The sequence below is a fragment of the Condylura cristata genome, unplaced genomic scaffold (genome assembly GCF_000260355.1).
Source record: "Condylura cristata isolate star-nosed mole 26May11 unplaced genomic scaffold, ConCri1.0 scaffold00001, whole genome shotgun sequence".
NCBI classification, from domain to species: Eukaryota; Metazoa; Chordata; class Mammalia; order Eulipotyphla; family Talpidae; genus Condylura; species Condylura cristata.
In genome coordinates this window covers 82,032,608-82,043,276 of record NW_004567102.1, presented here as the reverse complement: position 1 = coordinate 82,043,276, position 10,669 = coordinate 82,032,608, and the positions used below count along the sequence as shown (strand labels likewise).

The 10,669-nt window shown below is 45.9% G+C and overlaps 1 protein-coding gene across 1 annotated transcript in view; it reads left to right on the top strand.

Annotated features, from left to right (window-relative positions):
• SYNE1 (spectrin repeat containing, nuclear envelope 1) overlaps positions 1 to 10,669 on the top strand; it is a 424,261-nt gene that overhangs the window by 219,747 nt on the left and 193,845 nt on the right. The window contains exons 59-63 of the mRNA XM_012735121.1: positions 29 to 201; positions 2,149 to 2,302; positions 4,950 to 5,093; positions 6,421 to 6,585; positions 9,636 to 9,953. Coding sequence (XP_012590575.1) covers positions 29 to 201; positions 2,149 to 2,302; positions 4,950 to 5,093; positions 6,421 to 6,585; positions 9,636 to 9,953 — 954 coding nt within the window. The remainder of the gene's footprint in view (positions 1 to 28; positions 202 to 2,148; positions 2,303 to 4,949; positions 5,094 to 6,420; positions 6,586 to 9,635; positions 9,954 to 10,669) is intronic.

Below are 10,669 nucleotides of genomic sequence, written 5' to 3'. Positions count from 1 at the left end.
ATGACCGGACTCTGCATCTGGTCCCCAGGCTCTCTTGTCGGTGAAGCAGGAGAAGGAGATCCAGATGAAGATGCTGGTGACCAGGGGGGAGTGTGTCCTGCAGAACACCTCAGCGGAAGGGGTGCCCGCTGTTCAGCAGCAGCTGCAGTGTGTGAAAGATATGTGGGCGTCCTTGCTGTCTGCGGGAATTCGCTGTAAAAGGTAAGGACAGAACGACAGGCACCAGGGCACCCCAAAACCCGCCTACTCTTAAGAGATTCTGCTATCTGCTGCATCAAGACAAAACATACTCATGTTCAGACCGTTAATAGAAACTAACTTTAACAGAATTAGAATGTGGTCAAGAGAAAGGAAAGAATATAGTGAAGATAGTATCCCAAAGCAGCACCCACTGTTACCCCTCTCCTCATGGGTACATGCCCAGCTGAAGAGGACTGGCCCACAGCAGGGCCGCTGGGGCCCCAGAGCTGCCACAGTCCAGGGCACCTTCTGGTGGGGCTCAGAGGGAAAGGGCAGAAGGGGCCAGGCCAGGCTGGAAGGAGAAGAACGAGTCAAGGTAACGGCTGCCATGGTGAGCACCCCTGGGCCTCACTGCCGAGACCGCCACAGCAGGAGCAGGAGACAAGTTTCAGGGTTGCAATTCCAGCGCAGGGTGGACAAAGATTCGTACCCCTGGGCCTCTCACCATGGCTCTGCCTGTTTCCAGTGACCCGTCCATGTTCCCTTCATTCTAGCGCAGGCCCATGGCCAAGAAGCAAGGGCGCTTTTTCACACGTCTCTGCTCCATGTGCTGCCTCCAGTCTTCCTTCTCTGTCTCTCTCTGCTTCTCCTCAGCCAGGCCTTCTCCCCCTCAGTCCTCTCTGTCTTTTTCTAGCTCCACCTCCCTTGGGGCTGCAGGGAACTTTCTGTGGGGACTACCCTGTTACAAACCCACTGCTGACAGCCATGACGAGGACGTCAGTACACCCCTCACTGACTTTCGCTGTGGTCTGCCTGCCTTGAGACCTTCCCCTCCCCACTCCCCTCCCCCCTTTCTCTTCTCCTTTTCTCTTTTTTTCCCCCTCCTTTAATTGAGATAACATGTTACAGCACAGCTTCTTTCCTTTTCTCATTGTTCCTTGCTTAGGCCGTCAAAAGATGATAAACATCCCATCCCCTCGTGCTAAAGACACACTGAATTAGCTAGCGCCAACCTGCTTACTGGGAAGTAACCCCAGCAAACACAGGATGGGGGGAAAGAGATGAGGAAGGGCATAAGCCAATGGCGATCAGACTCCTTCTTGGGGTGTGGTAGCGCCAGGGCCGTGGGGAGTTGGGGGTGGAACCCCACCCAACCGCAGGTTGTAGAGAGGTTCCCAGGAGCAGCAGGGGCGTGGGGGCCACCCCAGGAGAACAACCCCTGGCCCTTCTTGCTCACATTGTCCTCAAGTTGAGAGGACACTCGGTACCGAGAATGACCTTTGGTCAAGAGGCATGGAGCCAGCATGGAAGTCCAGCTACCTACCTGTGGGCCTCGGGGCAGCACTGTGCAGCTTCAGGCCCAGACGACAGAGTGTCTGCTGTCTCAGAGCCAAATCCTGGCCATAACATTAGGCCCCCAGAGGGATGGAGCGGAACATGGGGCTTTACACTAGAGAAAGAAGCGCTTAACTGACCCACCCGACAAATGGTCAAGCTTTAATAATGAGGCCAATTCAGTGCTGTTGCCGGAGTTTTCCACCTCTCTGATTTTTAGCTCTCATGCAAACAGTCGCTGTGCTCATTCTTGCTCGGTTCTTCTTCCTTCTTCTAGTCACCCCTCCCCCACTCTCCTCTGAATGGGCTGTGTCACCTGCCGGGGTTCAGTGCTCTCCCTTTGCTGGAGTCCAGGAAAGCCTGGTTCAAGGGAGTGTCCTGGGCTTGCTCCCAAGTCTCTCCCAGGTCTCCTGAGACCTGGGTTTAATAGCAGGTCTGCGTTCCCAGCTGTCAGCCTGGACTTCCTGTCCTGAGTCACTGAGCCTGTGTCTTGCAGGGACCCAGCCTTGCATGTGGTAAGCTCTGGCATCCCGCCTTCTCCCACCTTGCTCCTCTGGCGGTGGGCAGAGCAGACACAGGTGGAGACTGGACCAAGAGGCTGCTCCTTTCTGATCATTGTTCAATACCCTGCAGTCAACTTGAAGGCGCCCTTTCCAAGTGGACCAGTTACCAGGATGACATTCGGCAGTTTTCCAGTTGGATGGACGGGGTGGAGACCAGCCTGAGCGAGTCGGAGCGGCAGCATGCTGAGCTGCGGGAGAAGACGGCAGCTCTGGGGAAAGGCAAGGTAGGACTGGGGCTCAGGCTCCTCTTCTCCCCAAGCGGCCTCTTGAGAGCTACGCTGTTCAGAGAGCGGTGCCCTGCGTGTTCGGCTGGATGCGTAGATAAACTACAGTTTGGGCTTAAAGACAATGTCGAGCATTTTCTTAAACCAAACTCTGGTGCTGGCTATTTATTTTTAGTGTGTGAAAATTTTCTTACATTTTATGAGACATACCATGTTAAATTTGGCAATTTCCAAAATTTCACATCTTTGAGCGTCTTGTTCCTGCTCATAACTAGGCATGAAAGTGCTTTCTGGTTGGCATAATCTTTTCGAGTCCTGCTTTTCTACATTTTCATACATGCCCATCTTCTTACAATATTACATGTAAAGAAATTGTAAGTCAGTAAATATGTGCTTCGATCTCTTTAATGGCTAGTGGTATTCAAATATTAAAATGTTAGAGACTTTTGACTTATAGCTCTAACTATTCCAAGGTGACATATTCTACCTCAAATATACTCTGGGCTTATTCGCCCCTCCTTTATCATGCCCTCAGGTCATTTTCTTCTAAACCCCCAAATCCTCCCAACTCTTACCTTCTCAATGGGGCTTCACCGCACACCGAATGGCCTACACTGGCCACATTTTCTCCCCAGCTCCTTCTTACTTACTCTCACTTCACCCCAGGCACTAGGTCTTACTGGTCCTATCTCAGAAATGGCTCTTGGCTGTAGCCTGTCTTTCCCGAATTATAGCTGACCCCAGCTCCTCCGCTGTCCTTTTTACTGTTCTTGCTGTTGTCTTCAGAAGAAGCCAAGCATCGCACTTTCCTGTAGGAGTCGTGTGACTTCCCATGGCCCAGGGCTCACCAGTGTCCCTCACCTGGTTTCTTAGAGTTGTGTTCATCTCCATGTGCATCCTCATTCCCTTCACTCTTGCCCTGTTTCACACATGTGCCAGCCTCAATGAGGCTTACTTTCGTGCACAGTCTCCCAAGAGCCCAGCCTCTGCAGAGTCACTTCCCCTTTCACAGACTGCCCCCCCCAGACCCCAGAACCTGGCAGCCCCCCTCACCTTTCTGACCACCTCCAGACATCATTTTTGCCATGAAACCACCACCACCAAAGACTTCTTGAAGCCTTCTCTGTTGTTTGTGCCTCTCTCATTTTAATAGATGTGATTACCTACCTTCCCTCCTCTGTGGATTAAGACGCATCATTTTCTCTATGTTCATGCACGTGGCTTCTACTGAGCAGACGTTTTTTGAATGAGTGAATGGCAGCCTTCTCTGGCCCATGCTACACTGAACATTCTGGGTCTCCTTTGTTCATCTGCAAATTAATAAATCACAATAAGCTAACTTGTAGAACTGTTGTGTGGTGAAGGATCTAATTAGTTAAATTACTCTTCTACTCAACAGCGGAATATCTCAATATTTATGAAAACTTGCTCTCTGCACACTTTGTACCCGATTCTAGGCAAATAAAGCAGGCAAGTGTCGTACGGACACACACATTCGTCAATGCGTGCTTGAGTAGATCAATCATCATAACTGGTGATGAGTTCCATGGAGAAAGGTGGTGTACTGTGGAGACAATTATCTGGACAGGGCTGATGTGGATTGCTAGAGTCAGGGAAAGGGACCGGAAAGGCCTCTCGGAAACAATAGAAATGTAGACTACACCCTAAGAAATTTAGATAGAGAAATTGCTGTGGGGAGGAGGTAGGGAAGGGCATTCCGTATGGAATAATAGCTTTTTCAAAGGCCTTGATGAGGACAAGAACCTGGCTCCATCAGGGAGGGAGGGGACAGTCTGGGTGTTGCTGGAGTGAGAATAAAAGGGGAGGGTCCATGATGGGGTGGTGGCTGGCAAAGATGGCGAGGACCAGGTCAGACCACATGGGCGATCCTGGAACTTTGGGGACTTTTGCACTGGTCCTGACATGGCCAGAATAGCAAATGTTTTAAAACAGAGAGTGACAGAGTTCCTTTTACAACCTGAAACCTTTCAGAACTTGAGCTGTTAAGTGCAGTATAAGAGGGAGTATAAAAAGGAGTGTGCAAGAATTGGTATGTCTAACCAGATACCAGAAGAAATGGGATAACAACATAGGTCAGGACACTCACGAGAGACAGGAGGACACATGGCAGAATGTAATGAAGAGACAGGGCTAATGTGATTCCACGGTGGTCAGAGGATGACAAATAAGTCCCAGAGATCTGAACTAACCATCTGTCAGGAAACAGGTGACAATTACTGTTTGAAAGAAGGTTGGCAGAGAAGGGCACTTGCAGGGGGCTGGAGAAGAATAGTAATGGAATAGAAGTTAGGAGCCCGTCTGGGATAGTCATGACAATGGAAATCGGCATCTCAGAGAAAGTTCTGGGTCAGATAATCAACACACGAGCATAAATACACAGTTTCAGGTAGGTAGAGATACATACACAGAATGGACAGATATTGATAGAGGCCATGTAGAAAGAGAGATAAAGAAAGAAGAGAGAAGGACGGAGGCATGAAAGAAGGGGTGAAGGAAGGTGGGAAGGAAAATAATCTGAGCCTCTCATTGTACAGTGAACGTTTCTTCATTTCTGGAGCACCGTTGCTATGACGCTGTGTCGCGTGTCGATAACTTCTTTATCGGTTTCTTTCTTTGTGTTCTCCAGCTATTAATTGAAGAGGTGCTGAGCCACAGCAGCTTGCTGGAGACCATAGAAGTCAAAGGGGCTGGCATGACAGAACACTATGTCACCCAGCTGGAATTCCAGGATCTTCAAGAGCGCTACCAGGCGATCAAGGAACGGGCCAAGGTATTACAGCCATGCGCTACCTCTGCATAGGGCTGTCTGCCTTGCGCTTGTTTAAAGACCCATTATTTGGGGGAGTGACAGACTTGTGAAAGCAGAAAAGCAAACGCTGCAAAAGGAATTACAGCAAAATCAAATAAAAAACCTCAAAGTGTTTGGATATGAAAGTTACTGAAGGGGAATAATTGCCCATCAAAAATTTCTAGGTATTTACCAGCTTGAAAAGTTTGGACAGCTTGGTCATGTGGACTTATAAATGCCTCATTGTAGGTTGGTGCCAAGTGTTTCCTAAAGTAGAAAATAGTCACTAATAATGTTTATCATTGTCTACTGAAGCTTCACAAGAAAACACAAATTACTTTTTAGAGTGTATCCTACTTTACTGGACAGAGTACCTGGAAAATAAAATTGACAGTGAGTTCTAATCCTCACTTAAGTCACTGTAGAAAAATTTCAGTTTTCTTCATTAGCAAAAGCGTATTTTTAAAAAGATTTATTTATTTATACATATAGAAATGGGGTACAGACCAGAGTTGCAGGGTGGTGAGAAGATTCACCAGAGACAGAGTGGGGAGCAGAACAGGCAGATCGATGAAGTACACTGCTGAGGGGAGCAGCGGGCAAGACAGGAGAGGTCTGCCGCGCCATGTGGATCACCTCGGGGCCGGGGATTGAACCCACTAGCTGAAGCGGCTGCAGCTAGCTTGCAATGCTGCGTCCTAACTCATTGTGCTACCAGAGAGGGCCAGAAAAAGTGTATTTTATGACAAGTTAATCTGATTTTTTTGCTCTGCTCATGTTATACTTGATAAGGAACCCAGAGGTCAGGTAGTGAATTCAGCAAAGTGATCTTTAATACCCCTTTTAACCTTGATATTATGTGTTTATATATCTTGCGTACATCTTGAAGCTTTGTTCTGCTAGAAATAATTTATATTGGGCCTTCCTGGTGGTGCAAGGGTTAAAGACAACACTGTAAATTGTCAAGCTGTTGCCAGCCACTAAAGTATGAGTTTAATCCCCGGCTGAGGAGCTGACCCACATGGCACAGCAGACCTCTCCTGTCTCCCAGCTGCCCCCTCAGCAGTGTGTTTCAGTAGGTCCACCTGTTCTGCTCCCTACTCTGTCTCTGATGAATCCTCTCACCTCACCACCCTTCTAGCTTATACCACAGTTCTTCTATGCAATTAGGAAATATTAAAAAAAAAAAAGAAGAAAGTCATTTATACTGCAATGGTTTAATGATTGTGCTTTTCAAAAATTGCAAGAGTGAATTCTTACATTACATTCTGTAAAATATTCATATCTTAATCTTATCAATCAACAATAGGAAGCAGTAACCAAGTCTGAAAGACTAGTTCGGCTGCACCAGGAGTATCAGAGAGATCTACAGGCATTTGAAGTTTGGTTGGGGCAAGAACAAGAAAAACTTGACCGGTACTCAGTTCTGGAAGGAGACGCCCACTCTCACGAGACAACACTTCGGGATCTCCAGGTAAAGTCTGCAAAAGAATCCGCATTCTGATTATGCACTTAATTCTTTCAAGCAACAGAAAGTGTAGATGAATTGAATTCTGCAAATAGCTGATACATATTAAGGGAAACCCTAGTAAAGGCTGATCTGGAACATTCTAAAGCAGTCGTATATGTCCATTGACATCATTCCATATGAAATTTAGACCAAACAAAACTGGGACTTGAGGAATTATTGTAGTGACTCAGGTGGCCTCTGATGGGAATGACTGGGGGTCTGATTTGTGGGGTTCTCTGGTGCACCTGCCATTTACTTGCTAAAAAATGGGGAGCAGCAGCAGCAGGAGCCAATACACTGTGACACTCCTCCCCTCATAATGGTGGCCCTATCTTGGGCTATCTAGTTCCATCAAGACCTGCCACATAGCTGAGGTCAAGGGATGAGGGGTGGATACCTAGAAGGAAGTAAAGGAGGCTGGGATATGTGTAGGTGCTCAGGTGAGCAGGTGTTCAGGGTCTGATGGAACAATGAAGAAACTGATCTAATGCACATACTCATTCACTCACTAGCATGTGTTAATTACCTAGTAGAGTGCAGATACCTAGCCAACTACTTCAGGTAAAGATGACTAAAATACCATACCTGTCTCCAAGGAATTTTTAATCTAGTGAGAAATGCAGACCCATTGGTAGGTCTTTATAAGGAGAATAATAGACTAGTGCAAGGAACTTTATAAGAACATATAAAAAAGGCCCTTAATTTTCCCTGGAAAGATAGGTGGGGTCAGTAAGGTACCCCAAGAAGGGGCCACCAGGCACACGGGAAGAATGAAGAAAAGTCAGCAAGGTACTCCCTGTCTCATCAGCCGTGTGGGAATTCACATGCTGGGCCTGGCTTTGGCTGGTGATGGAGCATTTGATACACCAGCAGCTCCACAGGTGGACACACGGAGATGGAGATGTTAGCACTGACAAAATTCCTGGCAATTTCAGTTAGGTCTTGGGACGAGCAGGGTGGGGGTTGGGAACCTGCACCCTCATTCTGGCAAGACCTGACCCTGGTTGCTTCAGAAATGGGGAGGGTCGTTCTCTGACTCCATTTTCTCTGCAGAGTTGTAAGGAAAGGTGAAATGAGAGGGGAGAAAGTCTAACTGGGATGATGATCGCTTCAGAAATTACATCATAGACATTGGGTCCTAATTTCCTTGGCTATGTGAGAGACCCATCCATGCTGTTGGCAGTGTCTGTAGGAGAGTCTGAGCTGCCAGGGTCAGCGAATTATTTTATTATTTTAGGAGAGCTGACTGTGCTTTCTTGAAATAACCGTCTCAGCACTCACTGCTCATGCTTGGCAAGCGTAGCTCTGCTCTCTGGGCCTCCGCGTGGGAGCAGAGGCAATACATTACCCGTGATACACCAATGTGTCTCTTTGCTGGTCAGAAAAAGATGTCTCACTTAAGCGACCAGCATGGCCCCACACTGACTCCAACATCCAGTTTCACCTGCACTAACTTAATAATAAATGACTTTAAGTTAAAAACGCGTCTGGGAAACGACGTGGAGAATTGTGATGTCCAAACGCACAGCAGAACATCCGGGTCCTGACACCCTTTGCACCTCTCTGTGCCATGAAACAGAGATTTTTAAAATATGGGACCATGTTCATTTCAGAATAAAAACTTGAAATATGGGATATTTGCAAATCAAACTAATATTGTGATGGATTGTAACCTACAGGAAAAGGTTAGAAAAATGGAATAGTGGACTGATTGGGGAAAGTTAACGATCATGTAGTTCAGAAGGCGGCAGCCTTTAGTCACGTGGACCTATTTTAAATAAAGTTTTATTAGGACACAGGCACAGCCATTCATGTAAATATGGTCTGTGGGTGCCTTGGTGCTTAGCTTGGCAAAGTTATTTTACCAAAGAAGCTGTATGACTCAGGAAACCTAAAATATTCACTAGTGAATACGTTTCAGGAAATACGTAGCAATCCCAGAATTAAGGGAAGGCATCATACAAAATGCAATTTTATAAAATCTTAGAATGATTGTGGCCATTTTGATTAATGCTTTTATCATATGCTATTCTTCTCTGCCATTTACAGTATGTTTACCTAACACCTTTATTTATGCATTTTTTTCCACATTACATTTTAGTGACATCATCATAAAGAAAAAAGTATGTTAGTTAGTTTAAATCATATATGATTGCTATTTTTTATTGGTAAACATGGTCGTATACAAGCAATTTTAAACACATTCAAAATTTTTTTTTTAATGCTGCATTTTAGCCAACTACTTGGGTGCTATGAACTTTACTGGTGAGGGTTGTCATGGTTCCTTTCAATTCTAGATGATGAGATCAAGTAATAACATGTTATTTGTCTAACATCAGGAAGACAGTATCGTTTTGTCAGTATCTTTGAGGATATGTGTTTTGATTTCTATAAACATAATGTGTTCTTCTCCTCTAACCTTGCTGAAATTAGAGGGTAAATCTTTGAGTCTTGTGCTTTGGTGGAGGAAACTGTATCCCAGCTGGTGGGCAGGTGCGATGAATCAGCTTTCCAGAGGTGTGTCCTCTACCCTCCAAGACAAGCTTTGCTTGGCTACCACATTCCCCAGAGTATAACTCTGCAGAGAATCCCTCCTTAGCAAAAGTGGGTCCATTATTCCCAAGTGCAACACTGACCCTACTCAATGTCCAAGCAAAACGCCCTATAACTTGTGAGCCATGATAAGTCTAAAAGTTACTTTTCAAATAACAACCCTTCCATCATAAGTAGTTTTGTCTGTAAGTCAAACAGTCAAATTTCAGAAACAGTTACTAAGATAGATAAGAAAAAACATTGGCATGTGCATGTTGTTTTTTTCTATCAGAGATATTTCTGAATGTTTCTCCTAAGATGGATAACAATATTCAGTGTGAGCTACACATTTGTGTACGAGAGAGTAAAATTTGAATGCGCAATTCACACTGACACAGTTGGCTTTGTGGCTTAGTGAGAAGTGATAACCGACCCAGGTATAAAATATGGATGAGACGTGACAGCCATGTCTCCCGATGCAGGAGCTGCAGGTGCGCTGTGCCGAGGGTCAGGCACTGCTGAACTCAGTGCTGCGCAGCAGAGAGGAGGTGATACCGTCGGGTCTCCCCCAGACAGAGGATCGGGCTCTAGAATCTCTCCGGCAGGACTGGCAGGCTTACCAGGAGAGACTCTCCGAGACCCGAACTCAGTTCAACAATGTTGTGAACAAGTTGAGACTGATGGAACAGAAGTTTCAGCAAGTGGATGAGTGGCTGAAAATCCTGGAGGAGAAAGTGAGTCTCCGAACGCAGCGTCAGTCCAGTCGGGCAGCCAAGGAGATACAGTTACATCAGATGAAGGTACTGTGAGTGGAAATTCCCGCTCTCCTCACAGTAGCAGAGGTCATGCAGAGCTTGTTTTATTCAAATATTTAGTAACTTTGGCCAAGACCTAGATTTTGCAAGATCTTTTCCACTTGCCTACAAGCATACCAGAGCATTTTCCATGCAGGGATGACTTCAGAGAATCCAAATTTAGTCTTTAATGAAATATATGCTGTTTTCTTCCCATGACTTAGTACCTCGCTTTATAAAGATATGTGAATGCTAACATTGCAATCATTTAAACTTCTGGTTCTGATACGAAGTTTTTCTAGAATAATTCATTGAAAAAATAATTACTTTCATTCTCATTTTTTAAAAAGATTTATTTATTTATGCTTACAGAACTGGGGTACAGACCAGAGATGTGGTGGGTAGTGGATTCACCAGAGACAGAGTAGGGAGCAGAACAGGCAGATGGACGAAGTACACTGCTGAGGGGAGCAGCGGGCGGGTCAGGAGAGGTCTGCCGCGCCATGTGGGTCAGCTCCCTGGTGGAGGATTGAACTCGTGCTGCAGTGGCTTTGGAGAGCTTCATAGTGAGGTGCTTTAACCTGTTGCACCCCAGGGAGAGCCTTACTTTCATTCTAATTTTACACAAATTAAGACATATGATCAAAATAGTCCTTTGCCCTTTACAATTTCTTTTCATTATTCATCTTTTTCAAAATTTATCAAAGCACAAAAGAAGACAT